This window comes from Populus alba, chromosome 9, assembly GCF_005239225.2.
Source record: "Populus alba chromosome 9, ASM523922v2, whole genome shotgun sequence".
NCBI classification, from domain to species: Eukaryota; Viridiplantae; Streptophyta; class Magnoliopsida; order Malpighiales; family Salicaceae; genus Populus; species Populus alba.
The window spans coordinates 5,832,834-5,860,578 of record NC_133292.1 but is presented as its reverse complement, the minus strand read 5'-3'; the positions used below and the strand labels follow the sequence as shown (position 1 = coordinate 5,860,578).

The 27,745-nt window shown below is 34.8% G+C and overlaps 5 protein-coding genes and 1 non-coding gene across 10 annotated transcripts; 1 reads left to right on the top strand and 5 right to left on the bottom strand.

Annotated features, from left to right (window-relative positions):
* Nucleotides 1-670: 670 nt before the first annotated feature.
* On the bottom strand, nt 671-11,134 carry LOC118035288 (phenylacetaldehyde reductase-like). 3 transcript variants are annotated; one of them, XM_073411393.1, is made up of 7 exons: nt 10,632-11,134; nt 10,386-10,558; nt 9,943-10,134; nt 9,581-9,743; nt 8,883-9,069; nt 8,204-8,360; nt 671-943 (listed from the first exon to the last, which is right to left on the bottom strand). In XM_073411393.1, the coding sequence occupies exons 1-6, from the start codon at nt 10,753-10,755 to the stop codon at nt 8,222-8,224; spliced, it is 978 nt and encodes a 325-aa protein (XP_073267494.1). In that variant the 5' UTR covers nt 10,756-11,134; the 3' UTR covers nt 671-943; nt 8,204-8,221. The 3 variants fall into 3 exon arrangements, with proteins under 3 accessions (XP_073267494.1, XP_034896714.1, XP_034896713.1); XM_035040823.2 differs by lacking the exon at nt 671-943 and adding an exon at nt 7,951-8,102; XM_035040822.2 differs by lacking the exon at nt 671-943 and having other exon boundaries at nt 7,951-8,360; nt 10,632-11,132.
* Nucleotides 1,059-3,824, bottom strand: LOC118035285 (phenylacetaldehyde reductase). The gene is made up of 6 exons (XM_035040819.2): nt 3,537-3,824; nt 3,279-3,451; nt 2,838-3,029; nt 2,476-2,638; nt 1,737-1,923; nt 1,059-1,212 (listed from the first exon to the last, which is right to left on the bottom strand). Exons 1-6 carry the CDS (start codon nt 3,658-3,660, stop codon nt 1,059-1,061), a joined length of 993 nt encoding a protein of 330 aa, XP_034896710.1. The 5' UTR covers nt 3,661-3,824.
* A 146-nt stretch (nt 11,135-11,280) lies between the features above and the next one.
* TRNAR-UCG (transfer RNA arginine (anticodon UCG)) lies at nt 11,281-11,354 on the top strand. The gene has a single exon. It is a non-coding gene; the product is annotated as a tRNA-Arg (tRNA).
* A 2,749-nt stretch (nt 11,355-14,103) lies between these two features.
* Nucleotides 14,104-19,075, bottom strand: LOC118035289 (phenylacetaldehyde reductase-like). The gene is made up of 6 exons (XM_035040824.2): nt 18,805-19,075; nt 18,046-18,215; nt 17,495-17,686; nt 16,725-16,887; nt 15,273-15,459; nt 14,104-14,562 (listed from the first exon to the last, which is right to left on the bottom strand). Exons 1-6 carry the CDS (start codon nt 18,920-18,922, stop codon nt 14,418-14,420), a joined length of 975 nt encoding a protein of 324 aa, XP_034896715.1. The 5' UTR covers nt 18,923-19,075; the 3' UTR covers nt 14,104-14,417.
* A 557-nt stretch (nt 19,076-19,632) lies between these two features.
* LOC118035286 (phenylacetaldehyde reductase-like) lies at nt 19,633-22,706 on the bottom strand. 3 transcript variants are annotated; one of them, XM_073411391.1, is made up of 7 exons: nt 22,518-22,702; nt 22,085-22,257; nt 21,709-21,900; nt 21,305-21,467; nt 20,358-20,547; nt 19,861-20,006; nt 19,633-19,782 (listed from the first exon to the last, which is right to left on the bottom strand). In XM_073411391.1, exons 1-6 carry the CDS (start codon nt 22,633-22,635, stop codon nt 19,862-19,864), a joined length of 981 nt encoding a protein of 326 aa, XP_073267492.1. In that variant the 5' UTR covers nt 22,636-22,702; the 3' UTR covers nt 19,633-19,782; nt 19,861. The 3 variants fall into 3 exon arrangements, with proteins under 3 accessions (XP_073267492.1, XP_034896711.1, XP_073267493.1); XM_035040820.2 differs by having other exon boundaries at nt 19,633-20,006; nt 22,518-22,701; XM_073411392.1 differs by lacking the exons at nt 19,633-19,782; nt 19,861-20,006; nt 20,358-20,547 and adding an exon at nt 20,588-21,046 and having other exon boundaries at nt 22,518-22,706.
* An 843-nt stretch (nt 22,707-23,549) lies between these two features.
* On the bottom strand, nt 23,550-26,557 carry LOC118035290 (cinnamoyl-CoA reductase CAD2). The gene is made up of 6 exons (XM_035040826.2): nt 26,401-26,557; nt 25,971-26,140; nt 25,592-25,783; nt 25,192-25,354; nt 24,270-24,459; nt 23,550-23,923 (listed from the first exon to the last, which is right to left on the bottom strand). The coding sequence occupies exons 3-6, from the start codon at nt 25,685-25,687 to the stop codon at nt 23,779-23,781; spliced, it is 594 nt and encodes a 197-aa protein (XP_034896717.1). The 5' UTR covers nt 25,688-25,783; nt 25,971-26,140; nt 26,401-26,557; the 3' UTR covers nt 23,550-23,778.
* Nucleotides 26,558-27,745: the final 1,188 nt, after the last annotated feature.

The window sequence follows — 27,745 nt, the reverse complement described above, 5'->3', positions numbered from 1 at the left end:
ACAAACATTAATAATATTTAAATATTTATTTATGTTCAAGAATTTTTATCCAACACATGTTAATAATCTAAGTAGGATCTAAATTTGAAAGACAAAAATCTAAGAAAATTGACATGATAGTTGAAATTTGCTTAGATCATATTTAATATTGGGATAGCAATACCTTTTAAAATATCTTTCATTTAAAAATGCATTAAAATAATATAATTTTTTTTCAAAAATATTTTTGATATCAAGAGAGAAATCCAATCAAAACACCATTCAAGTTTGTGGGAGCTCCTGCAAGCAATTGTGAAGCATTGCTAGAGGCTAAAAAAAATTTCATGAATGAACAGACAAAGAATTGAGTTCTAAGATTATTCCATCACATAATCAGCAGCGAAATTCATTACAAGACTTCCAAATCTTTACGATGTCCTGACATCTCATTGACAGGAATTAGACTTCAAAACGCAAATCCTACAAGTTATACATTATTTTATATTCAGATATCCAGAAATGCACATAAACTATATTCAGATATACATAATCTTTTACTACGATACTTATCAGGAAGGAGGAGGAGGAGGAGGAAGGAGGAGAGTTTATTTACTACGTGCTTTTTTTCCCAGAAGATCTGCCAGAGGAGGGTTTCAAGTTTTAACCAAAAAAATATGAGATGTACAGCAGGTTTTAATCAAATTCAATCATAGCCTTTCAAATCTTCAGCATAACTGAGATACACTTTTCCACAGCTTTGGAAACTAGAAATGATTGTTGAGGGAAAACACTGAAAAAAGTTACGAGCTACCCTGTTGTTTCAGTTGCTAAGCTACTCTAATGAGCTGGGCTTTATTTATGAAATCAACAAGAGCTAGATTCATATAAACAGAGTGCTATCATAAATCATATTTTAAGAAAAGCCTAAAATAATGCACTTATGGTCCGCTCCAACACACGCAGTCTACATAAACAAAACGGAGAACACTTGAGATGAGCAAGTCTCTGTCAAAATTAAATTTGACTGAAACTGAGGGACCAGTGTATTTACTGGAACAAACCATACCGTTAAATTACCCTCAAATCAGATTTTCGAGAAAGCCCTTCTCCTTCAAGCTCTCAATAGTGTCTACGAGAGACAAATCCAGTGGAGTGAAGTTGATACCCAAAGTTTTTGCTTTCTCTTTGGACACCTGGTAAGGCTGGTATGGCTTGAACTTGCTTTCTGTACTTCTGCAACAGTTGAAAAACAATATACAGGTGCTAAGTTCTGTGACGGGTCAAAGCAATTGCTTCTAGAAAACAAAGCCAGCACGAGCGAAAAAAGGATATCCATCCGAACTACAATACAGAAAACAAGGTACAGGGTTTGCTTGTGATTACACATTTTTGTTTTCAAAATGTAGCTCTACCTTTCAACTTTACCGGTTGTCCTCGAAGGGACTGGCTCTACTTTCATGTTCAAAACATACTTGTATTTTTTATATTTGTTTTTTCATGGTTTAGTTTCTAAAACAGGGAAAGCATAAGATGGTTCTTCACATATTTCTTATAACTGATCAAAACTGCTGATCTGAATTGGTCGCATAACTTCAGAATTACTATTAACAAGTAGCATTCCCCTCCCCGCCCAAGCTGGCTTGAATGTGAAATCTTATCTACAAGCCCATTGGCTATCAAATATCAACCATCCGGATCAATCAACAAGGCCAAATTAACATGAAAATGGTTCAATTTGAACATTATAAATGACTCACTTTTCAGGAAGGCGCAAAGTAGGATAGTTTTCACGGATGACCTTCAGAACCTCAGAAAATGTTATGACATTTGCTGTCAAACCATATCTGCCACTAGCTGAAGGAATTTCAAAAGCTTGTATATGTGCATTTGCAACGTCTCTAACATCGATGCACGTATAATATCCATCTGGGTATGTCTCAGCTCCTGCACCAAAAACAGATTAACAGCATGCGAACCAAACAAAAACATGCAGCCAGTAAGGACACCTAACAGTTCAAGGGAAAGTTCTGTAAACAGCTATTAAGGAGAGGTTCAAAATTTGGTAGTCAATAAATTGATAATTTAATCATTGTTAAAGTGATTTGCAGGAGATGTACAATATGCTTCTGGGTGGAAACTGAATGCATCTGTCACAATTCACAAACCCTATATTTAAGAGAATTTTAGCTTAGTAGGGGATGATGTTGCGGCACACATCTATATTGAACTTGTAATGAAATGCAACTATCACAAATCAGTAAAGCCTCAATGGAATGACAAGATCACATGGGATAATTTCTCAAGAAAGCAACTCATACTCATAACAAAAGATCGTGAAATGACAACTGAGGGATAACTTGCTCTATCAGTTGGAGGTGTAGAGACCTTCAATTTAGATTTTTCCCATACTGGAAGGTTGCTACAAGGATTTTAATGTTAGATGGAGAAAGTATTAAATGCTTCAGATACAAGCAAAAAGTTGCTGGAGATCATTACCATTGACAAGGTCGAGAATCATCTCCACACTGAAATTAAGAGTTGGCTGTAAAAGAGGGCCAATCACAAATGATGGATGCACTGTAACCAAGTCAGTAGCATTCTCTTTTGCAAAATTCCAAGCAGCCTCCTCAGCTAAGGTTTTTGAAAGTGGATACCAAGCCTGGGAAAGAACACAAATTCACATTAGCAGATAATAGTTGAAGAACAATACAGGAGACAAGATGAAAGAATGAAAGATTTAGTTTTTAGCTTACTGAGCAAGCCCCAAAGGGTCCTCCATGTGGAATTTGAAAATAATGCAACTAAAAATTCCTCTAGAAGGAAAAGAAAACCCTAAGATATCATCAAATAAGACACACCTTCAATTCCTTACAAATAGCTGGATCTGAATGCCAGGTCTCGTCAACAACCACATCATGGTTCAGAGGTTTTCCACTATATATACATGCTGCGCTTGAAGAGGTTAAAACCACTCTCCTGATAGAATGAACTTTTGCACATGATCTAAGAACATTTAGTGTTCCTTTCAAGGCAGGATCAATTAGGTCAACCTGTAACAAAGAAAAAATTATTGGATTGTCTTTTTTTTCCCCTTCCTACCAGTAGTTTTAAAACAGTAACAAATATCAGGTATCGAGAGGTTAATTAAAAAAAAAAAACCCTAGTTGAACAAGGGGGCAGGGTGTCCCGCTAGGAGTTGTTTGATGTGATTCTCGAGACTTGATGCTAAGATTGGTGGCAAATCAGATGAATCAGTGATGATAAATGATAAATGGCAGCAGCATATACGAGGGAAGAACCTGTGGGTCGACATTGGGTGAAAAAGAAACAGGGGAAGCTGTATGAAAAACACCTTCACATCCATCAACAACAGGATCAAAAGCCCCTTCTTCCAATAAATTAGCCTTGAACAAATGAAGTCTTTCTTTAGCTCCGTCAAGTGCAAGCAAGTGTTCTGTTTTCTTTGGATCATCTGTAACAAAATAATACGAGTACATAAAAAAGAAACGTGACCAAATGGAGCTCAAAAGGGGAGGGAGAGAGAGTGAGTTACTGACTCGGGTCACGGACAGTGGTTTTGACAGTGTAGCCACGTTGAAGCAAAAGCTTAACCAGCCATGAAGCTATGTAACCTGACCCTCCCGTGACACACACCACCTTGCCGTCCCCACCTCTGTTCATCCTCTCTGTGCCAGTGGCGACTGCCCGGTAACTGACAAGAGAGCTTATTCCTTCGTAGAATGTTAATAGGTGAAGCAAAACTTTAGAACATACTCTTACAAGGTATTCTTGTAAAGCTGGTGGACCAAACACCAGGTAGAAACAAAGGGTGACGCTCTCTGCTCTATCTGCGTCCAATAATAAATATTATGTATTTATTTAATGATTTATGGTTTGTATTAACTTTGATATGTTGTGACGTTTTACTCCACCTATTAATATTTTTTTCTTGCAAGTTGATATTAAAGAAAAGCTCTCCATCCTTGCTGACACTACAACCAACGACTATCAATAATAAATATCAACTTGCAAGAAAATAATTATTAAGCAAATCCAAGTTTTATTAAATAAATAAATAAAGAAACAAATAATTTATGGTTTGTATCAAGGTATAAACTGAATTTGATAACTACTCGTAAGAATCCAGTGAAAAAAGAGCGTAGATGTAGATATAAGTAATGCTGAACATGAATTTGCTAATTTTAACTGTTAGGATCTCTCTCTCTCTCTATATATATTATATATATATTTCTTTTTGTTTTCTTTCTTATCATGTCAGCTTAGCATTAGATAAATCTGTACAATATACTTTTTTTGGATGCACATTATCCTTAGATGAGAGCAGGCAGTCAACGAGTTTAATTTTCAAGCACGTCATTTCGACGGCTGAGACCATCTTCCCGGAAGCTCCCATCTTTTCTGTATCTTCAAAATAAACAAACAGTCAGCGATAATTTATTGTTTTTGGTTCTCTCTTCAGTCACTCTCGTGGACTGGTTAAATATTAAATAACATAGCAGCATTGAAAAATCAAAGCTTGTTCAAGCTATCACCCTCCCCATCAGGGGCGGAGCTTCCAATAGTTGACAATGGAGGCCAAAATTAACATAATAATTATATTATTAAAAAAATAATTTATTTAAAATAAAAAATACTATATATTCTATATTTAAATACTAAATAATAAAAAAATTAAAATATTTTACTGGCCGATCCTGCTTGCCTCCCCTAGATCCGCCCCTGCTCTCCATGGTTGCTTGGACCAGTCAAAGGAGATAAGGAGAATGCGATGGCTTGCGTGCATGGCACATATTTGTCTGTTTATATGCTTGGACCAATCTGTTTATATGGTTATTGAGATTTTGAGAATATTTAACCTGAAATAAAAATTTATAATAATATTTAAGAACTATATTAAAATTAAAAAATAAATGAATCCAGTAAATTTTACGTGGGGAGTAAAAAAAACAAAATAAAGAGAAAAGGCCAGCACAAGGTCCGCCATAACTCTTGGTCCACAAGCACATAGCGCTTGACCTTGTTTTGTCTTTCTGAAAAATTATGACGGACAATATCTAGTCTATTATTATTTTTATCACAATTTCGAAAAAATAGAAAAAAAAAACACCCTCGCGCTAGTGATCTATTGCTTGACACTGCCTCACCAACCGACCGAGCTGAGACTTGAATTTATTATAAAATGAATAAAAAAACATATTAGTGTTTGATGGTTATTTATTTGCTTCGGACAAACAAGTTTTCGCGAATCATAATATAATAGAGTTGCAAAATCGCTTCATCACGGCAAACAAGGCAAACTAAGCTCCTGACCTGACAAGAAATGAGCTTGAAACACACACATTCTGCAAATTATGCTTCATTTATTTTCAGTATGCGTATAAAGTTATACAGCTAGCTATACGATCAACTCATTATGATATAGATGTCAAAACCCTGAGGAGTTGTTGTTTTGACATATCAATTCCTGATTTCATCTTGCAGACCGATGACTAAACTCCCACCTTAAACATAAGGAAAAGAAAAGTTACAAAATCATATTTATTTGTAAAGTTTTTTTTTTTTTTAAATTATCTTTTAATATTAAATTTATTTATTTTATTAGGTTATCTTATTCTCGTGATATAGATCGTAAATTTAATATGTTAACTCAATGTTTTTTTTCTTAATTAGCTTTCCCCCTCCAATTTTATCTTTTAATTTTGAGTTAATCGAGAATTAGGCTTCAAAGCTTGTGTTGTTTGTTTTTATTAGATTATTCCAGTCTCATAACTCAAGAATATTGCTTAATGGGTTCACTTGAGTTTACTTGGATCATTTTTTATGTCATCTTTTAATTATATATTTTTTTCAATTTCATTATTCAACATTGGATTAGTTAGGAACTGAGTTTCATAATCTATCTCAATTTGCTTTATATAGGGATATCTTAGTCTAATGATCAAAGTCGTAGGTTTTGGTATTTTTACCTTAGTTAAATCAAGTTGTTTTGTTTTTGTTTTTTTCTAAGAGGTTATCTCGGTTTCATGATCTGAATCACCAATCCTTCAACATTGAATTTGCTTTTTATTTGGTTGTCCCCATCTCATGACCCATGTCACATGTTTGGTGAGTTAACCTAATTGACTCAATTTGTTTTTATTTTTTTTAATTGACTCTTTTCCCCCCAATCTTATCATTTAATATTGTGTTTGATTAGGAATTAGGTTTCATCATTTGTTTTGGTTTGCTTCTTATTAGGTTATTTTTACCCCATGACCCGAGAATAATGCTTAACGAGTTAATTTGTGTTGACTTGGTTCAATTTTTAATTAAAAATTTTACAAATTTCATCATTTAATATTTGATTTGACAGAGTTGCTTGAGAATTTAATTTTTATAATTTTTTTATATAATTTGCTTTATATAAAGTTATATCAGTCTTATAATCAAAATCACGAATTTAACAGGTTAACTCAAATTAAATTACACTATTTTTTTTATTTTTTCATAAGGTTATCTTGGTTTTATGATCTAAGTTATGAGTTTTATGGATTGTTTTGAGTCATTTTTTATACTCTTTTTTTTTTTTAATTTGAAATTAAACATTAGTCTGATTGAGAATTAAAATTTCTAATTTATTTCAATTTGCTTTTATAGGGTTATATCGGTCTTATAATCCAAATCGAGAGTTTGATAGGTTAACTCAAGTTGCTTTTTTAAGTCTCTAATATATATATATATATATATATATAATTTATCCTTTAATATTGAATTGATTGAAAATTAAACTTTATAATTTATTTTATTTACTTTCTATAAAGTTATTATAATCTCATAACTCTAGTTATGAATTTGATATGTTAACTTAAGTTATCCAAATCAATTCAATATATTTTATTTTAATATTAAAAAAATATATCTTCCTAATTTTTTTTAGTTAAATTAAGTTTTCATATGTCATTTAGACTGTCTTTAGACATGCAAAGTCAACCCAAACACAATTTAATTTTTTTTACTAGAAAAAAAAATTAATAATATCTAAATATTTATTTTATGTTCAAGAAATTTTTGACCCGACCTACAATGTAACACAAGTTAATAATCTAATTAAGATTTAAATTTCAAAGACAAAATATGAGGAATTAACACAAAATTTAAAGTTTGCTTGGATTATGTTTAGTACGACTTTTCAAAATATTTTTTATTTGAAAATATATTAAAATAATATTTTTTTTAAAAAAATAATTTTAAAATCAACACATTAAAACAATAAAAAGTAATAATTTAAAACAATAATAAAAAAATTTAAAACAAAAATTCAGACTTCCAAAAAGATAATATGAACTGGAAAATGTTGTTTTAGACGCCAGAGCTGGAATTTAGACGCCAGAGCTGGAATTTAGACGCTAGAGCTGATTAAGAGAGAATTTAGACGCCAGAGAGAATCCATTCAAACACCATTCAACTATGTGGGAGCTCCTGCAAGCAATTTGTGAAGCATTGCTTGAGGTTAAAAATTTTGCAGGACTGAACAGACAAGAATTGAGTTCAAAGATTATTCCATCACAGAATCAGCAGCGCAAATTCATTACAAGACTTCCAATACGATGTCCTGACATCTCATTGACAAGACTTCAAAACAAAAATCCTACGAGTTATACATAATTTTATATTCAGATATCCCAGAATGCACATAAAATATATTCAGATATACATACTTTCACTATGATACTGTCAGGAGGAGGAGGAGGAGGAGGAGAGTTATTTAATATGTGCTTTTTTCCCAGAAGATCTGCTAGAGGAGGGTTTCAAGTTTTAACCAAAAAAATCTGAGATATACAGCAGGTTTTAATCAAATTCAATCAAAACCTTTCAAATCTTCAGCATAACTGAGATACACTTTTCCACAGCTTTGGAAACTGGAAAATGATTGTTGAGGGCAAACACTGAAAAAAGTGACGAGTTACCCTGTTGTTTCAGTTGCTAAGCTACTAAATGAGCTAGGCTTTATTTATGAAATCAACAAGAGCTCCCTAAATTCATATAAACATAGTGCTATCACAAATCATATTTTAAGAAAAGCCTAAAATAATGCACTTATGGTGCGCTCCAACACACGCAGTCTACAAAAACAAAACAGAGAACACTTGAGATGAGCAAGTCTCTGTCAAAATTAAATTTGACAGAAACTGAGAGGACCTGTATATTTACTGGAACACCATACCGTTAAATATACCCTCAATCAGATTTTGAGAAAGCCCTTCTCCTTCAAGCTCTCAATAGTGTCTACGAGAGACATATCAAGTGGAGTGAAGTTGATACCCAAAGTTTTTGCTTTCTCTTTGGACACCTGGTATGGCTTGAACTTGCTTTCTGTACTTCTGCAACAGTTGAAAAACAATATACTGGTGCTAAGTTCTGTGAAGGGTCAAAGCAATTGCTTCTAGAAAACAAGCCAGCACAAACAAAAAATGGATATCCATCCAACTACAATACAGAAGAAAAGGTACAGGGTTTGCATGTGATCACACATTTTTGGTATTCAAAATGTAGCTCTACCTTCAACTTTACCGGTTGTCCTCGAAGGGAATGGCTCTACTTTCATGTTCAAATATACTTGTATTTTTAATATTTGTTCTTTTCATGGTTTAGTTTCTAAAACAGGGAAAGCATAAGATGGTTCTTCCCATATTTCTTATAACTGATCTAAACTGCTGATCTGAATTGGTCGCATAACTTCAGAATTACTATTAACAAGTAGCATTCCCCTCCCCGCCCAAGCTGACTTGAATGTGAAATCTTATCTACAAGCCCATTGGCTATCAAATATCAACCATCCGGATCCATCAACAAGGCCAAATTAACATGAAAATGGTTCAATTTGAACACTATAAATGACTCACTTTTCAGGAAGGCGCAAAGTAGGATAGTTTTCACGGATGATCTTCAGAACCTCAGAAAAGGTTGTGGCATATGCTGTCAAACCATATCTGCCACTAGCTGAAGGAATTTCAAAAGCTTGTATGTGTGCATTTGCAACATCTCTAACATCGATGCACCTATAATATTCATTTGGGTATGTCTCAGCACCTGCACCAAAAACAGATTACATCATGAGAACCAAACAAAACATGCAGCCAGTAAGGACACTAACAGTTCAAGGGAAAGTTCTGTAAACAGCTATTAAGGACAGGTTCAAAATTTGGTAGTCAATAAATTGATAATTTAATCATTTTTAAAGTGATTTGCAGGAGAAGATCTACAATATGCTTCTGGGTGGAAACTGAATGCATCTGTCACAATTCACAACCCTATAGGTAAGAGAATTTTAGCTTAGTTGGGTGATGTTTTGGCACATCTATATTGAACTTGTAATGAAATGACAAGATCACATGGGATAATTTCTCAAGAAAGCAACTCATACTCATAACAAAAGATCGTGAAATGACAACTGAGGGATAACTTGCTCTATCAGTTGGAGGTGTAGAGACCTTCAATTTAGATTTTCCCATACTGGAAGGTTGCTATAAGGATTTTAATGTTAGATGGAGAAAGTATTAAATGCTTCAGATACAAGCAAAAAGTTGCTGAAGATCATTACCATTGACAAGGTTGAGAATCATCTCCACACTTAAATTAAGAGTTGGCTGTAAAAGAGGGCCAATCACAAATGATGGATGCAATGTAACCAAGTCAGTAGCGTTCTCTTTTGCAAAATTCCAAGCAGCCTCCTCAGCTAAGGTTTTTGAAAGTGCATACCAAGCCTGGGAAAGAACACAAATTCACATTAGCAAATAATAGGTGAAGAACAATACAGGAGACAAGATGAAAGAATGAAAGATTTAGTTTTTAGATTACTGAGCAAGCCCCAAAGGGTCCTCCATGTGGAATTTGAAAATAATGCAACAAAAAATTCCTCTAGAAGGAAAAGAAAACCCTAAGATATCATCAAATAATACAGACCTTCAATTCCTTACAAATAGCTGGATCTGAATGCCAGGTCTCGTCAATAACCACATCATGGTTCAGAGGTTTTCCACTATATATACATGCTGCGCTTGAAGAGGTTAAAACCACTCTCCTGATAGAATGAACTTTTGCACATGATCTAAGAACATTTAGTGTTCCTTTCAAGGCAGGATCAATTAGGTCAACCTGTAACAAAGAAAAAATTATTGGATTGTCTTTTTTTTCCCCTTCCTACCAGTAGTTTTAAAACAGTAACAAATATCAGGTATCGAGAGGTTAATTAAAAAAAAAAAAACCCTAGTTTGAACAAGGGGGCAGGGTGTCCCGCTAGGAGTTGTTTGATGTGATTCTCGAGACTTGATGCTAAGATTGGTGGCAAATCAGATGAATCAGTGATGATAAATGATAAATGGCAGCAGCATATACAAGGGAAGAACCTGTGGGTCGTCATTAGGTGAAAAAGAAACAGGGGAAGCTGTATGAAAAACACCTTCACATCCATCAACAACAGGATCAAAAGCCCCTTCTTCCAATAAATTAGCCTTGAACAAATGAAGTCTTTCTTTAGCTCCGTCAAGTGCAAGCAGGTGTTCTGTTTTCTTTGGATCATCTGTAACAAAATAATACAGAAAAAATAAACGTGACCAAATGGAGCTCAAAACGAGAGAGAGTGAGTTACTGACTCGGGTCACGGACAGTGGTTTTGATGGTGTAGCCACGTTGAAGCAAAAGCTTAACTAACCATGAAGCTATGTATCCTGACCCTCCGGTGACACACACCACCTTGCCGTCCCCACCTCTGCTCATCCTCTCTGTGGCAGTGGCGACTGCCCGGTAACTGACAAGAGAGCTTATTCCTTAGTAGAAGATGTTGATACGTAATAGGTGGAGCTTATTCTTGTAAAGTTGGTGGACCAAACACCCTGATAGAAACAAAGGGCGACGCTCTCTGCTCTATCTGCTTCCAATAAATGCTGAAGCTCGCCGTGACATGTACTAAAGACAAGCTCTCCATCCTGCCTACACTCTCAACTACCCATCAATAATGAATATCAACTTTGTAAGAAAAAAAATATTAAGCTCATTCAAGTTTTATTAAATAAATAAATGATTTATGGTTTGTATCAAGTTCCAAGCTCAATTTGATAACCATACATAAAAATCTAGGGAAAAAAAATGCACAGATGCTAGATACAAGTAGTGCTGAACATGGGTTTGCTCGTTTTGACTGTTAGGTTGTGTCTATATATATATTTCTTTTTGTATTTTTCCTATCGTGTCAGCTGCGTATATTAAATTATTAAATTAATATAAGCGTGAACTCCACGTCAGGACCGCATAGCGCAGTGGATTAGCGCGTTTGACTTCGGATCAAAAGGTCGTGGGTTCGACTCCCACTGTGGTCGTTTATTTTGACCCTCCTTGGCTCCATGCATTAGCAATTTGGGAATCCAATCCATTAATTAATAAACCCTTTTAGCTCTGATACAAGAAACAAGTAGTTTCTATGAGTTTTTAATTTGTATATGATTTAAAACTTTGATAATAAAACACTTATAAATTTAAATTTTATTTTTATTTATGTAAAAAAATTAAACATAAAATAGTATGAATTTTTACAAATTTTAAATTTAAAGAATTTTCATTTAAAAAAACACGTTTAAAAATAGCATAAATCATATTTAAAATTTTATTTAATTAACTTAAAGTATTGAACTAAAATCATTCTCTTGAAATATCTCAATGGAAAGGGCTTTTCATCTTCTCATCTGTAATGAAAGACAACATGCGGAACTCTTCCTTCCATTATTCCGACAAAGTGAGAAACCTGTGTATTGATGTAAACCTGTGTGTTCATGCTCTGCTAAATGCACCAGAGGTTATTAAGGAGTCGGTTTAAATCCTTTACTTTTTTTTTCCAGAAAAGGACACCCAGGAATTTCTCAGGAATGACACCCTCAAATCTAAATCAAGATTAAGAAACTAGAAATGAAGGACTTGATGTCTTAAGAGAAAATGGACTCAATCCAAGAGTTACTGTGGAACTTCAAGCATCCCTATCATGTAAAATCAAAGACTTGGAACTTCAAGCAGAAGTGAAAGGTCTGTATAGAACAGAATGTTTGCAAGGTCTTATGCAAGAGTTACTCGGTTCATGTTCCTATTGTAATAGCACGTTCCAGCTCATTCATAATACGATTAGACCTGTTCTTGCAGCAGTGGAGTCATATACTAGATTCATCTTTATGCAAGGTTTTTGGATATATTTACCAACTTGAGAGGACACTGGTAGCTTACACTCAAAACCTCACATGGCAAGGCAGGTTGTAGCCAACCGGATTCACCTTCTTGGACTCATAACAAGCAGGGTCCGAGAACCAAGTCTCATCCACAATCACATCAGGGGTCAAAGGTTTTCCATTGAAAAAAAAACAGATGCCATGGAAGATGAAAGAATCACTCTCTTGACAGAAGGGAATTTTGTACATGACTTGAGAGAACATTTAGTGTTCCCTTTACTGCAGGTTCAATCAAGTCTGGCTGAAATATGGAGCATATAGAAACCAAAGGTAACAGCATTCTACTTCACAATAGAGGTTCTATCAATTAGTATTAATGTCATCTGGTATCAAGCTGAGTTTAAATAACTTGGATATTGTGAAAAGGCGAAACAAGTGGAGTCGAAATTCGACATGAACAAGATTACCTGTGGATCATTTGTTGCAAAAAAAATACAGGAGAAGCCATATGAAAGACACCATCACATCCATCAATTACAGGATCAAAAGACCCCTCTTCGACCAAATTTGCTTTAAACAAGTGTAGTCTTTCTTTTGCTCCAGCAAGTGCAAGTAAATGTTCTGTTTTTTCCGGGTCATCTATGACACGTACATGTATAAACAAAATGGGTAGACTAAAAGAAAATTTCAACAAAACCCTCAGTAGAAATCAACAGTATAAGTTAAAATTATACACCGATATGTTGTGGGAAACAAAAGAATCAGACCCAGAATCTGAAACATGAAGATCATGCACAAAAGACAAGTAGATTATAATGAACTGAAAAGAAACGAAGCCAGCTACAAATAAAGAGAAAATCACTTACCCGGGTCACGAACGGTGGCTTTGACAACATAACCCCGCTTGAGTAAGAACTTGACAAGCCATGACTATGTATCCAGACCCTCCAGTGACACACACCACTTTTCCTTCTCCACTCGTCATCAGTGAGAGTGTGAGTCCAGAGAAAACAGACAGAGAAGAGTTGGATCAAAGAGTTTCTGTCAAAAAGGGGAAAATATAGAGATATTTACGATGGTCTGAGACTTGCAGAGTAACTGAAATTAACGTTTTGGACCGTGTTATGGTAATTAGTTTATACATGTGTGCAAAAGTGACACTGGCAGTTGGGCTGTCTGCGTCAGCAATGATTGAGCCAATCATGTGTAAAAAGTAAGTTATTATTTAGCCCTAAAGTGCTGAATGCAACTGTAACTTGGTCCTAAATATTTGAAAACCAATGGCTTGATTCCTTAACTCTAGTTCACCATTGTCTATTTAAAAAGTCTAATGGTTCTCTCAACTCCTGCCATACAAGTCTTTCTCTAAAAATTCAAATTGTCAAATGATATACTATTTGAGATTAATAAAAAAATCATAATTGCTTGGAACGTGAGACGTTCAAGTGGCGGGATGAGACTCAGGAGCAAGAAACACATTTTGATGAATTCATGGTGTGTAGGGGATAGACTTTGTTGCTAATGTATACATTTATAGTTAAAAGACTAGATTCTTTACAGAAGCTGTTTTAGATTAACCCAGGTTTAATACTTGATCCATATTAATCAAATGAAATTGGGTCTAATTATAATGTACTAGCCCAAATAAGTATAAAACTCTAGCTTCAAAGTTCAACACTGCAATCTAATATCGTGTCTATCTTCCCTACACATCAGATGTCTTTCTTAGCAAATCAAAATTCCCTCCCAGTACCAATGGGTGTTTAGACCTACCTGAGCCATCATGTGAAGAGGGAGGCCTGGGTGTGGGAGAAGATAAAAAGGACAAATCTGTCCCTGGTGCATTCAGACCTATATAGGAACCCAAGTAATGCAGTTTCTCAAACAGCAACTCCATTGACTGTGTTCTAATAGATTCAGGAACACAAAATCATGAACATTTTCAGGAAGCTCCCCAGGACAAGCAACCATTTCAATATTTCAAGGTCAATCTGCATATCACGATATACATATTTATTTAGCACACATGCAAACCAAATACTGGAATCAACTTATTTGCTGACTTCAGTTTCTTTTGTTTTTATTTTTTTTTACACCGGTTGCGTCCTAAACTTTTCAGGATGGAGACCTCCAGGACAAATCACAATAGTGAAAAATGAGATTAATAACAATCAGTTTTAGGGTGGAATTTTACTTCCATTTGTCTGACTTGCAAGTAGATAATTAGAGTCAGAAGCTAACAAAGTTCTTCTCCTTCAAGCTTTCGATAGTATCCTTTAGACTTTCCTCAAGAGGAGTATACTTGACACCCAGACTTGCTGCTCTCTCTTTGGATACCTGATATTTTGGCATGGGAGGCTTATCATCTGCACACCTGCCATTAAACAAACATGCAAAACGATTTTAAAAAAAATTCCAGAATCCATTACAAGGCAGTGGCAGCATCTTTGCAAATTAGAGACAGATCAATGAGTTAAATTCAGTGGATTTCAAATATGGATCCTAAATACCGTCTAAAAAAAGCTAATCAGTATTTAGACAATCAGAGAAGAAATTAACGTGTTTGAGTTTTAACCACAGCATATGCAACAAATCTCAGAACTTTCAATCATTTTCCACAAGGAATTCCTTCGTACATAACAGTTCAAACTGCAAGACTGTAACTTAGTGCATGGAAGGTAAAGATTTCCACAGATGATTATTCAGAATCCCTCTAGTCAGATGCAGGTACAGAAGAGTAATCAGAACATCAGACCCTTGATGATGAACATATATTTTTTTAAGTAATTCTTCTTCATGGAAATCAGTTCTGGCATCATAAGAATTCATTAATTTTATATTTTTTGTTGTGTAGACCACAAATTTCATAGGCACTCTAGATCTCCCAAAAGTTCCTGCGATGCATATGTCATAAAGGGAAATAACAGCATTTCAATGCCAAGGTACAACTGGCATAAAACAAAAGCTAATGAAACAACATTATTTTTTAATCGCCTAAAAATCTGAGAATTAGAAACGAAACTCAGCTGTCTCTATTGAAGAGGAAAAGAAGTGCACTGCATGCCATACATCTAAGAAACTTACTGTTTCGGAATAGTGAGATCAGGGTAAAGCTTGCTTAAAATCTTCACAGCCTCAGAAGAGTGTATAACAGTCCCTACTAAACAGTATCGCCCATTAGCTGAAGGATTCTCCAAGGCATAGATATGTGCATTGGCAACATCTCTAACATCTACCCATCTATACGTTGTATTTGGATAGCTTTTTGCCCCTGCATGAAATAATCTCAATTGCTTGCATCAGGTATAATTGCTTGCATAAAAGAATAATATATGTGAGGTACAGACTTGCTAGTTAGAAGAATTATGGAATCTAAATGTCCATGGGGTTCGATACAAGAAACTACCTAATAATGGGTAATTAGCCCGTGCAGGTTATCTCTCTCATTACACTCACAATTTCTAAAATCAATTCTGGTAGTTCTAATGGTACTTTGTCATAAAAATTCTGCAATGAGGACAATGGGAATAATATAATAAGAAGACTACATGCAGTGCCAAGATTGTACATGTTATAGTAAGTGAAAACAGATCATTCCAAATGTCAAAAATTGTAATTGAAATTCAAAGACATTTAAGATACTAGCCCACAAGAAAAAGTTTGTGAGAACAAATTTTACAAGTTTGTATGAGAATTTATCATGTGGAAAATGCAGAGTTGACAGGTTCAATTAAGAAGGTGGAAGGATACCAATAAGATTTACACGATTGAGTTTAGGTGCTAATTATGTTCTCTAACCTGCACCATTAAGTTCCACACAAGGACATACACATTAGAACCTTACAAAAGCGTGAAAGCCTTTATGGACATGTACCCATGTGAATTTCTACAGTCAACACATCTAACGTAATCTAATCATGCATATAAACCTTCTACAGAAAAGTTGCAAGGACAAATGGTGTTGGAAACTAAGTGGTACACTTGCAAAGAAAGAGAGGGGAGGTGTCAAGCTTGAATCCCACCATAAACAATACACTAATAAGAACAAAAATCAAGAGAAGTACTCTCTCAGAGAGAACTCAATTTATTCAAATAATCAATATTCGATATTTTTGTTAATGTGTAGGCAGGGTCCAGTGCTTATTTATAGACTCCAAACCAAATAAAATAAGAAAACCTGTTAAATAGTCCCAATTCACTAATTGGTATCAAGATCCAGTCAATTTCTTCAGATTTATGAGAACTGGTAATAGCTACATGAAAATAAAAATGAATGGGAGATAAGATCTGCCATTCCAATACCTAATGAAGGAAATTCCATGCATAAGATCAAAAGGAAACTCCACTAACAAGTTGGTTTTTGTTGCTGTTAATTGTGGATAGCTATTCCACAGTGATTATTATCACTTTTACTTGTTATTTGTGCAAGAGCAATTAAAAATTAGCCAAAGCAGAAGTCAGCAATAACCTAGAGAAAGTATGAATTTCATATGGAAGGTAAGTAAAATTTATAGCTTTGCACTAGATGAGAAGTACCATTTATAAGGTCAAGAACCGACTCTGCACTTTGATTAAGTGTTGGCTGCAAGAGAGGGCCGATCACCAACCCTGGATTTAAAGTGACCATGTCAATTCCATTCTCTTTAGTGAACTTCCAAGCAGCTTCTTCTGCTAATGTTTTTGAAAGATGGTACCATAGCTGTTAAGAAAGCAAACAAAAGGTAAATAAATGATGTAAAAGGTTTATGGTCTGCATTAAAGTGAAGTATATAATTTTAGCAAATATGAGATTCTATGCCACTCCAGTCCAAACAAAAGAGCATCATTATTTATATCAAAAACATAATAATAAAAATATATTTTCCTTAGACGTGACAATCCAGCTATCAAAGTTTTGATAGTCTTATGTTTCACGAGAAAAAAAAAAGAGGCATGTCCAGATGTCCTAATCTGCATCTCATTAAACAAGCCGCATTGAAAAAGTGAAACTTTGCTTTTTTGTAATTAATTTAATGATTGCAAGGAATGAACAGCTGAAAGAAACTTCCACAGAGTATGAAGAACAAAAGAACAATAGCCGAACAACAAAATTAAAAGGGAATGAACAAGAAGGGGAGTTCTCAAATCAATACAGGATATGTCCGTTGCTCCAATTCATACATGCAAAAAACAGGGAAAAAACAAAAAGGAGAAGAAGAATAGACAAATGACTTTTGTTATATTGCCAGCTAAATCCTCCTGTGCCATGATATAAAAATTGCTTTCAAAGGAGATAGTATTCTATTAGAAATTAGCCATTGATGTACCTTTGATTTCTCACAAAAATCTGAATCTGAAAACCATGTCTCATCAACTACTACATCGGGTGCAAGAGATTTCCCATTGAATACAACTGCTGCCATGGATGATGTTATGACAACTCTTTTGATAGAAGGAATTTTAGTGCATGACCTAAGAACATTAACTGTTCCCTTCAATGCAGGGTCAACAAGTTCTGCCTGAAAAGAAGAAAAAAAAGAGCAGAAAGAAAAAGAAAATATCCAGAAAATTATTGGGTTTCTTTGAATCATTGAGAAAGTGGAAATATACTCAAAGTCGAAATGCTGGCTCTTTCAATGCTGAATGGTATAACAGAGATTATCATGCAAATGTGGTGCAGCCAGAAAAAAAGGCAGCAAGATGGATAAACAAATGCGTGGGAAAATATGACTACTTCCAAAAACATACGAACTCAAGCATGTAAAAATTGACATTACTGGTTGCAATTTGATATCTGAAAGTAAAAACTCAACCAAAGTAACGGTAAAATTTGAAAATAAATTTATACTGGTACAAAGGAATATATACAGGAAAGCACCTGAGGATCATTGACAGTGAAATAAAATGGGGATGCAGTATGGAAAACGCATTCACATCCCTCAACCACAGGATCAAAAGATCCTTCATCCAGTAAGTCTGCTTTGAACAACTGCAGTCTTTCCTTAGCTCCATCGAGTGCAAGCAAGTGTTCAGTTTTCTTTGCATCATCTATGAAACAGAAAGCAGCAAAAGGAAGAAATAAGTAGGAACCAGTGTCTCAAAAGGAGAAATTGTTACTGTCTTTCCATAGAACAAAAAACTCTGTTTTTCCAGAAATGCAGAGCCTAATTGCCAAAATGACACTTGAAGTTTCTCGGATGGATCTAACGTTGACCACATCGAATAACATCTTATTATTGAAACATTCTCACCAATTGAACTAATTGGATTGACTCACTAAAACCTTTTGGAATTCAAAACTCTACATCCCGACACAAACTCAACCATCAATTAAAACTGCTCGAATTAAGATTTGTAATTACTAACTAACAAAGTTATTCAAAGGTAACTAAACCACCTTAAGACTGCTTTCTTTAAATTCTACCAAGGTTAAAATTTAGCCAACATCATACACTCTAAAAAACAACACGCCTTCCCAGAATTTCAAGAACCCAAATAATCATTGAATCAATAAAAAAGATCAAAACTTTGAGAGTAAAATCAACTTAAAAACAGGACCCAGAATCGCGTATCACATAAAAATGGAAGTTAAAGAGAGAAGTTATAAGTGTAAAGAGATTGAGTTAGTACGACTGACTTGGGTCACGGACTGAGGCTTTGACTGTGTACCCACGTTCAAGCAACAACTTGACAAGCCATGAAGCAATGTAACCAGATGCTCCAGTTACACTCACCACCTTCCCTTCTCCACTCATTTTCTCTCTATCTGATTATTTGTCAGCTACCTGTATAGAGTGAAGAATCTACAACGCTATGTGACCGTTGACGGTTTATCACAAGAAAACTCACGAAAATGACATGTCGTTGGCTTAGAATACTGTAGTAAAGAGTCCTTACCTGTCCTTCGAAATTTTGGTTGTCAATATCGTCAAACATGTTATTCTTTCTTTTAAACATTAGCTTGACACTTTTTGTTTCTATTTTATTAATTTGGATTTTCAAAATATGATTAATGAATTTTTATACATTTACCGATCATAAAAGGCATTGCCTATTTATCTGTTTTTGCTTGCAACCGGAAATGGACGTGTGTGTTGGCAATAATTTTTAAAAATACTGGTTGTGTTTTTGAAATGCTGCAGCAACATTTTTTATTTATTTATTGTCTCGCTTGGATTTATGAAAGGTAAACTGCTGGATAATTGTGAGTTTTTGCTTTCTCCTTTGACACCTAGTTGTTTGGCAAAAAAGCTTGTCATCTTCTCATCTGCCATCAACTCTTTTCCAGATAGCTATATATTCAAGGTATTTTGTTTCTCTTGGATTGCAAATATCTTGGTTGAATTTACAGCTTCCTCTGTGAACTTCTGTTATACATATTTGATGAAAGTTCACACTGGTAATTATACATTGGTACTGTGAATATCTACTGAGCAAGCCGTAAATCTACCATGTGGGAGGGAGCTTCTGTCAAGAAACCAAATTATATGAATCAAATCTTTTCAAGTACAAGAATTACTCCATTCAACAACCAAGCTCGGAAGCCTTATGCCAAGTGTCAATATACAAACTTTATTCATATAAAAAGCGTATCCCATTTTCCAACAACATGGACTCCTAGCAGCAGCATATCATTGCAAATCATTTGCTTTCCTTTATCAGCTGGATCACAACGTCTTCAGTAGCCAGCAACCTCAGACATTAAGGAAGCCCTTCTCCTTCAAACTTTCAATGGTGTCCTTCACGCTCACCTCCAGAGGAGTGAAGTCAAGACCCAGAGTTTTTGCTTTCGCTTTTGATACCTCGTAATTCAATGGAGAAGGCTTATCATCTGCACATCTGTAAAGAAATAGTGTTCTCCTCAGAATTGTCTGATTTATCCGGGAATGAGATGTTGCTATCAATACCAGCATGCTTTTAAAGAACGCTCATGATTTGATTCAAAATAATTCTTCTATACTACATCGTAATTAAGAAAAGCTTCAGACACTTCCCTCTATTATCATCTCCTCCAATGATCAAGCACGTATTTTTACCTATCTGGATTGTGATCTCCAACAGCCAACAACCCGATAACGCTGACAACTAATTAGCTCAATATTCTCTTATCAAAATTGTATGTTGACTGATTTATGATCAATGGGGCCTATGTGAATGGCATTCACCACAATGGAAATAACAGTAACTTACTTTTCAGGAAGGGGCAAAGTAGGGTATAGTTCATGCGCAATCTTCACTGCATCAGAGAAGTGCGTAACTCTTCCAACTACACAATATCTACCACTGGCTGAAGGTATTTCAAGTGCTTGAATGTGTGCATAAGCAACATCTCTCACATCAACAAATCTATAAATTTCACTTGGCAATCCTGGTGCTCCTCCTGCACACAAAAAAACTCAATTTCTCAAATCAAAAGACATCATGCACATTGAATAATCTGCTTCTTGATAATTTGGCCAATTATCATTTTTAATCCTAAAGAAGCTTAAAGCATGCCACTCAAACCATTTTAAACAGGTCATCTAAGAACTGTAAGATTCTAATTTCCATTGGACATTTTACATATTGTGAGTAATACATCCTTGCTTGATATATTGATGTGAAACTATGTATTTATGCGGCAACTATCTGCCTCTACCTTGAAGTTATCTTCAAATACACCCTATGTTATGAAGGAGTTCCTTTACATCCTAGATTTCATGATATTATAATTCAGTAACAGATTTTTCAGTAAGGGAACCAAAAGCTAGCATTACCAACGAGCAATTTCATGACACGTGAACTTCTGTAGTTATGTCCCCTACAGATCTCTGTCCAACTTTTTTCCTGAGGAGATTTTCCTTGCATTTTTGCATGCACAGCACCCATAGGGCCATATCCTTACAAATTAGAAGTTTAAGAAACGTAACTCCAAGTTAAAGTTGGATAAAACATGAGGAATACAAGGTCTGATATAGAAGGTAACAAATTTGAGTCAATATTGGAATGTTTTAGCCTATGGATGCAAGGATTAGGCTAGTATTTTTGTTTATTGAATCTTTGCACTAGGCAAGTATAAACTCGTATTTCTTAAAGGTTGCTCGAGGTATTTATGAACTTGAAAGGAAAACAGGTAACATAAGACAAGTTAAGCATACCATTTATGTGGTCCAGAAACAGCTCAGCGGTGGATTTAAGAGTTAGCTGTAAGAGAGGACCAATTACAAAGCCTGGATTAATTGTAACCATGTCAATTCCTTTTTCTTTTGCAAATTTCCAAGCAGCCTCCTCAGCTAAAGTCTTTGAAGCCATATACCAAAGCTGGAAAACCAAAAACAGATTGTCATAATTAAGGAAAATGTTTAAGGACAAACTCCCTGAACATTGCCCAATAGCCATGTACCAAAGCAGGCTAAACAGATTCGGAGCTAGCTCGCTTCTCACATGTTAATTAGCCAGCCAGTGTGACACAGCTGATTCTTTCATACATATAAAATCATCAAGTAAAATCACCGATATATTAAATAGAAAACCTGAACTGATAAAGCAGAAAGAGGCACACCTTATTTGATACACAAAACGCAGAATCTGAAAACCAAGTCTCATCCACTACCACGTCAGGGGTCAATGGTTTTCCACTGAAAGCAACCGAAGCCATGGAAGATGTTAGAATCACTCTCTTGACAGAAGGAAATTTGGCACATGACTTGAGAACGTTTAGGGTTCCCTTTACAGCAGGTTCAATCAGATCTGCCTGGAATATGGAGAATATAAAAACCATAAGGAAACATTTGATATAAACAGTAACGAAAATCAAAAAGCCATGCACGACAAATCAAAGTGGAATATCATCATCGAATAATTTATGCCATCGATGGTATCAATTTGGGTGTAACGTCGATGATTAGGGAGTAGAAAAAAAACCATTAAAAGATTACCTGTGGATCAATATTTGTCCCGAGTAATACTGGAGAAGCCACGTGAAACACGCTTTCACATCCATCCACTACAGGATCAAAAGACCCCTCTTCAACTAAATTTGCTTTAAATAAATGAAGTCTTTCTTTAGCTCCATCTAGATTGAGTAAGTGTTCAGTTCTCTTTGGGTCATCTACAACACATATAAACAGGATTAGTAAAGTGATTAAGGACATGAATTCCGACAAAAAAACCTCAATATTCATCAATACATTATTAGTTGAAGCAAACTATTACTTAGTTAATTATGTTGTAATCCATAGCCTGAGAATTAAATAAAAAATTATGAACAAGTTGAAGAATACCAGAATATAAATCATCACAAAAGCATATTGATCTCGAAAGAAACAAAGAAATTAAGCTGGAAAGAAAGAAAGAGATAAGGGTACTAACTTGGGTCACGAACAGTGGCTTTGACAGTATAACCACGGTGGAGTAAGAGCTTGACTAGCCATGAGGCAATGTAGCCTGACCCTCCTGTTACACAAACTACTTTTCCTTCTCCACTCATTTGTCAGTGAGAGTTAAGAGAGAAAGGACAGAGAATCTTTCCGGAAAAAAAAAAAGGACAGAGAAGAGCGAAAATAAGAATAGCTCGTGGCCAGTTTGTTTTCTTAGGCGTTATATCGCTTTTTTTTTAAAAAAAAATGAATTTTTTTAAGAATATATTTATACATAATTTATTTATTGTTCAATGTATAAAAAGTTTAAATATTTACATTCTATTCAATATTTATTGTTTAGTTTTTATTTATTATTTAATAATATATATAATACAGTAATATTTGACAGTAACAGGGATAGCAATGTTTGACAGGGACAGGGGACCCGGCCCGGCCCTGCAAGGCTGCAAGAGATGTTTTTCTTTTGAACAATTTATAGTATCAATCATAAAATTAGTAAAATTTAAATTTTAACCTCTGAATTGTATTTGTTTTTAATTTGACCCTTTTAAATAATTTTTCTGGCTCCTGACTCGCATATAATCTCTTTTTTTTTTTTCTCTTCTTTCTTTAGCTCTAGTAAAAATCTTTAATTTGGCCCTTATTTTTAGTTCTTGTAGAGGTAAAAATTGAGAAAAAAGGAGATGGTGGCAAGAATCGCTCCAGCTACTACTGGCCTCAAAAAAATTATATGAGTGAGCTGTATCAATTGATTTCCAGAAAACACTCATCCATATCTTGAAAATAAAGATCAAAACCGAGATATGTTTTTATTTTAAGACTTTAAATTCAAGTATAGTATTATTTAAAGTGGATTGGAGTAGGTTTTTGAATCAAATGATTTGCAATTGTCTTGGTTGAATTTACAGCTTTCTCTGTGAACTTCTGTTATACATATTTGATGAAATTCACACTAGTAATTATATATTGGTACTGTGAATATCTACTGAGCAAGCCGTAAATCTACCATGTGGGAGGCAGCTTCTGTCAAGAAACCAAATTATATGAATCAAATCTTTTCAAGTACAAGAATTACTCCATTCAACAACCAAGCTAGGAAGCCTTATGCCAAGTGTCAATATACAAACTTTATTCATATAAAAAGAGTCTCCCATTTTCCAACAACATGGACTCCTAGCAGCAGCATATCATTGCAAATCATTTGCTTTCCTTTATCAGCTGGATCACAACGTCTTCAGTAGCCAGCTACCTCAGACATTAAGGAAGCCCTTCTCCTTCAAACTTTCAATGGTGTCCTTCACGCTCACCTCCAGAGGAGTGAAGTCAAGCCCCAGAGTTTTTGCTTTCGCTTTTGATACCTCGTAATTCAATGGAGAAGGCCTATCATCTGCACATCTGTAAAGAAACAGTGTTCTCCTCAGAATAGTCTGATTTATCTGGGAATGAGATGTTGCTATCAATATTAGCATGCTTTTAAAGAACGCTCATGATTTGATTCAAAATAATTCTTCTATACTACATCGTAATTAAGAAAAGCTTCAGACTTCCCTCTATTATCATCTCCTCCAATGATCAAGCACGTATTTTTACCTATCCGGATTGTGATCTCCAACAGCCAACAACCCAATAACTCTGACAACTAATTAGCTGAATATTGTCTTATCAAAATTGTATGTTGAGTGATTTATCAATGGGGGCTATGTGTATGGCATTCACCGCAATGGAAATAACAGTAACTTACTTTTCAGGAAGGGGCAAAGTAGGGTAAAGTTCAAGCGCAATCTTCACTGCATCAGAGACGTTCGTAACTCTTCCAACTAAACAATATCTACCACTGGCTGAAGGTATTTCAAGTGCTTGAATGTGTGCATAAGCAACATCTCTCACATCAACAAATCTATAAATTTCACTTGGCAATCCTGGTGCTCCTCCTGCACACAAAAAAACTCAATTTCTCAAATCAAAAGACATCATGCACATTGAATAATCTGCTTCTTGATAATTTGGCCAATTATCGTTTTTAATCGTAGAAAAGCTTAAAGCGTGCCCACTCAAACAATGTTAAACGGGTCATCTAAGAACTGTAAGATTCTAATTTCCATTGGACACTTTACATATTGTGAGTAATGCATCCTTGCTTGATATACTGATGTGAAACTATGTATTCATGCAGCAATTATCGGCCTCTACCTTGAAGTTATCTTCAAATACACCCTATGTTATGAAGGAGTTGCTTTACATCCTAGATTTCATGATATTATAATTCAGTAACAGATTTTTCAGTAAGGGAACCAAAAGCTAGCATTACCAACGAGCAATTTCATGACACGTGAACTTCTGTAGTTATGTCCCCTACAGATCTCTGTCCAACTTTTTTCCCAAGGAGAATTTCCTTGCATTTTTGCATGCATAGCACCCATAGGGCCATATCCTTAATAATTAGAAGTTTAAGAAACGTAACTCCAAGTTAGAGTTGGATAAAACATGAGGAATACAAGGTCTGATATTGGAATGTTTTAGCCCATGGATGCAAGGATTAGGCTCGTATTTTTGTTTATTGAATCTTTGCACTAGACAAGTATACACTCATATTTCTTAAAGGTTAATTGAGGTATTTATGAACTTGAAAGGAAAACAGGTAACATAAAACAAGTTAAGCATACCATTTATGTGGTCCAGAAACAGCTCGACAGAGGAATTAAGAGTTGGCTGTAAGAGAGGACCAATCACAAAGCCTGGATTAATTGTAACCATGTCAATTCCTGTTTCTTTAGCAAATTTCCAAGCAGCCTCCTCAGCTAAAGTCTTTGAAGCCATATACCAAAGTTGGATAACCAAAAACAAATTGTCATAAAGAAAATGTTTAAGGACAAACTCCCTGAACATTGCCAAATAGCCATGTACCAAAGCAGGCTAAACAGATTCGGTGCTAGCTCGCTTCTCACATGTTAATTAGCCAGCCAGTGTGACACAGCTGATTCTTTCATACATGTAAAATCATCAAGTAAAATCATCAATATATTAAATAGAAAACCTGAACTGATAAAGCAGAAAGAGGCACACCTTATTTGACACACAAAACGCAGAATCTGAAAACCAAGTCTCATCCACTACCACGTCAGGGGTCAAAGGTTTTCCGTTGAAAGCAACCGAAGCCATGGAAGATGTTAGAATCACTCTCTTGACACAAGGAAATTTGGCACATGACTTGAGAACGTTTAGGGTTCCCTTTACTGCAGGTTCGACCAGATCTGCCTGAAATATGGCGAATATAAAAACCAAAGGAAACATTTGATATAAACAGTTCCAAAAATCAAAAAGCCATGCTCGACAAACCAAAGTGGAATATCATCATTGAATAGTTTATGTCATCGATCTGGTATCAATTTGGGTGTCACTTGGATGATTAGAGAGTAGAAAAAACCATTAAAAGATTATATACCTGTGGATCATTTGTCCCGAGTAATACAGGAGAAGCCACATGAAACACGCTTTCACATCCATCAACTACAGGATCAAAAGACCCCTCTTCAACTAAATTTGCTTTAAGCAAGTGAAGTCTTTCTTTAGCTCCATCTAGATTGAGTAAGTGTTCAGTTCTCTTTGGGTCATCTACAACACATATAAACAGGATTAGTAAAGTGATTAAGGACATGAACTCCAACCAAAAAACCTCAATATTCATCAATACATTATTAGTTGAAGCTAACTATTACTTGATTAATTATGTTGTGATCCATAGCCTGAGAATTAAATAAAAAATTATGAACAAGTTGAAGAATACCAGAATATAAATCATCACTAAAGCATATTGATCTCGAAAGAAACAAAGAAATTAAGCTGGAAAGAAAGAAAGAGATAAGGGTACTAACGTGGGTCACGAACAGTGGCTTTGACCGTATAACCACGGAGGAGTAAGAGCTTGACTAGCCATGTGGCAATGTAGCCAGACCCTCCTGTTACACAGACTACTTTTCCTTCTCCACTCGTTTGTCAGGGTTTGCGCATTGAGGAACAACATCAGGTATAATACATATATATTTATCACCCATGCGAAACCGTGGACCTTTTGCGTGCAAGTCACAATGCCAGTTTCTTTTATTAACAATTTACATTAATAATTAACATTAACAGTTAAAAATAAAATAACATGACTTTTTATAGCGCTACACCGTTGTGTGTTGTTTACCATGATCAAAATAACGTTGTTTTATGTCTTAGATGAGAGCAGGCAGTCAATGAGTTTAATTTTCTAGCACATCATTTCGACGGCTGAGACCATCTTCCCGGAAGCTCACATCTTTTCTGCAACTTCAAAATAACCCAACAGCCTGCGATAATTTATTGTTTTTGGTTCTCTCTTCAGTCACTGTCTTGGACTGGGTAAATAATATAGCAGCATTGAAAAATCAAATCTTGTTCAAGCTATCACCCTCCCCATCAAAAATAATATTAAAATATTATTAAAAAGTAAATAATATTTTACTGGCCCGATCCTGCTTGCCTCCCCTAGTTCCGACCCTGCTCTCCATGGTTGCTTGGACCAGTCAAAGGAGATAAGGAGAATGCGATGGCTTGCATGCATGCATTGGCAAATATTTGTCTGTTTATATGACTATTGAGATTTGAGAATTTGTAGGTGCGGGGACGTAATCCTTCCATTGATTAATTCTTTCCAAGAAAATAAAAATTAGTAAATTAACGGCATTTCCTAGAGAATTCTATTAGGATTTGTGAGACTACCTTTTGTTTTTGTTTTTGTTTTTGTTTTTTTTATTTAACAAATTCCAGTCCAGCAACCTTTGAAGGAATGCTAGTTTGAATGCCGTGTTAAACTGCGGAAACCCAAATATTTTTAAAGGTATTTTGTTTTTTTTTTGCAGGTACTTTGAGTTTTTTTTTTTTTTTTTTTGCCATTATTAAGTCTGAAATTACAGTTGTTTTGGAATTTTTTCAATAAAGATAATTTTTTTCTATTAACATTTATCTTATTTTAAATAATATAATGTTTTTAAATGAAAATATTATTTTTTGGTTTTTCTTTTAAATCTCATGATTGTTGAAGTAAACTAAAAATAATATATTAAAATAATATGTTTATATTTTATGTGATTAAAAGCTAATAAAATCACAAATGTGATAAAGTCATTTTAATGATAAATATCCAATTTCAATCCATTTTTTATAAATAATTTGTTATTAATATTGTTATTTTCA

Excerpts from the sequence above, each read along its gene's own strand:
- LOC118035290 (XM_035040826.2), bottom strand. The coding sequence starts at position 25,687 with ATGGCTTCGGTTGCTTTCAACGGAAAACCTTTGACCCCTGACGTGGTA. Across the intron at positions 24,460-25,191 it reads GTTTCTGGACCACATAAATG|GAGGAGCACCAGGATTGCCA; the intron begins GTATGCTTAACT and ends TTTTGTGTGCAG. Across the intron at positions 23,924-24,269 it reads ACTTTGCCCCTTCCTGAAAA|ATGTGCAGATGATAGGCCTT; the intron begins GTAAGTTACTGT and ends GTTTCTTTACAG.
- LOC118035289 (XM_035040824.2), bottom strand. The coding sequence starts at position 18,922 with ATGAGTGGAGAAGGGAAGGTGGTGAGTGTAACTGGAGCATCTGGTTAC. Across the intron at positions 16,888-17,494 it reads ATTTTTGTGAGAAATCAAAG|CTATGGTACCATCTTTCAAA; the intron begins GTACATCAATGG and ends CTTTCTTAACAG. Across the intron at positions 15,460-16,724 it reads GGTTCTTGACCTTATAAATG|GGGCAAAAAGCTATCCAAAT; the intron begins GTACTTCTCATC and ends TATTTCATGCAG.
- LOC118035288 (XM_073411393.1), bottom strand. The coding sequence starts at position 10,755 with ATGAGCAGAGGTGGGGACGGCAAGGTGGTGTGTGTCACCGGAGGGTCA. Across the intron at positions 10,135-10,385 it reads CACCTAATGACGACCCACAG|GTTGACCTAATTGATCCTGC; the intron begins GTTCTTCCCTTG and ends TCTTTGTTACAG. Across the intron at positions 9,070-9,580 it reads GATTCTCAACCTTGTCAATG|GTGCTGAGACATACCCAAAT; the intron begins GTAATGATCTTC and ends TTTTTGGTGCAG.
- LOC118035285 (XM_035040819.2), bottom strand. The coding sequence starts at position 3,660 with ATGAACAGAGGTGGGGACGGCAAGGTGGTGTGTGTCACGGGAGGGTCA. Across the intron at positions 2,639-2,837 it reads CTATTTGTAAGGAATTGAAG|GCTTGGTATCCACTTTCAAA; the intron begins GTGTGTCTTATT and ends GTTCTTTCCCAG. Across the intron at positions 1,213-1,736 it reads ACTTTGCGCCTTCCTGAAAA|AAGTACAGAAAGCAAGTTCA; the intron begins GTGAGTCATTTA and ends CAACTGTTGCAG.
- LOC118035286 (XM_073411391.1), bottom strand. The coding sequence starts at position 22,635 with ATGAGTGGAGAAGGAAAAGTAGTTTGTGTAACAGGAGGGTCAGGCTAC. Across the intron at positions 22,258-22,517 it reads AGCCACTGTTCGTGACCCAA|ATGACCCAAAGAGAACTGAA; the intron begins GTTAGTACCCTT and ends TATGTGTTGTAG. Across the intron at positions 21,468-21,708 it reads CGTTTTGTGTATCAAATAAG|CTTTGGTATATGGCTTCAAA; the intron begins GTGTGCCTCTTT and ends TTGGTTTTCCAG.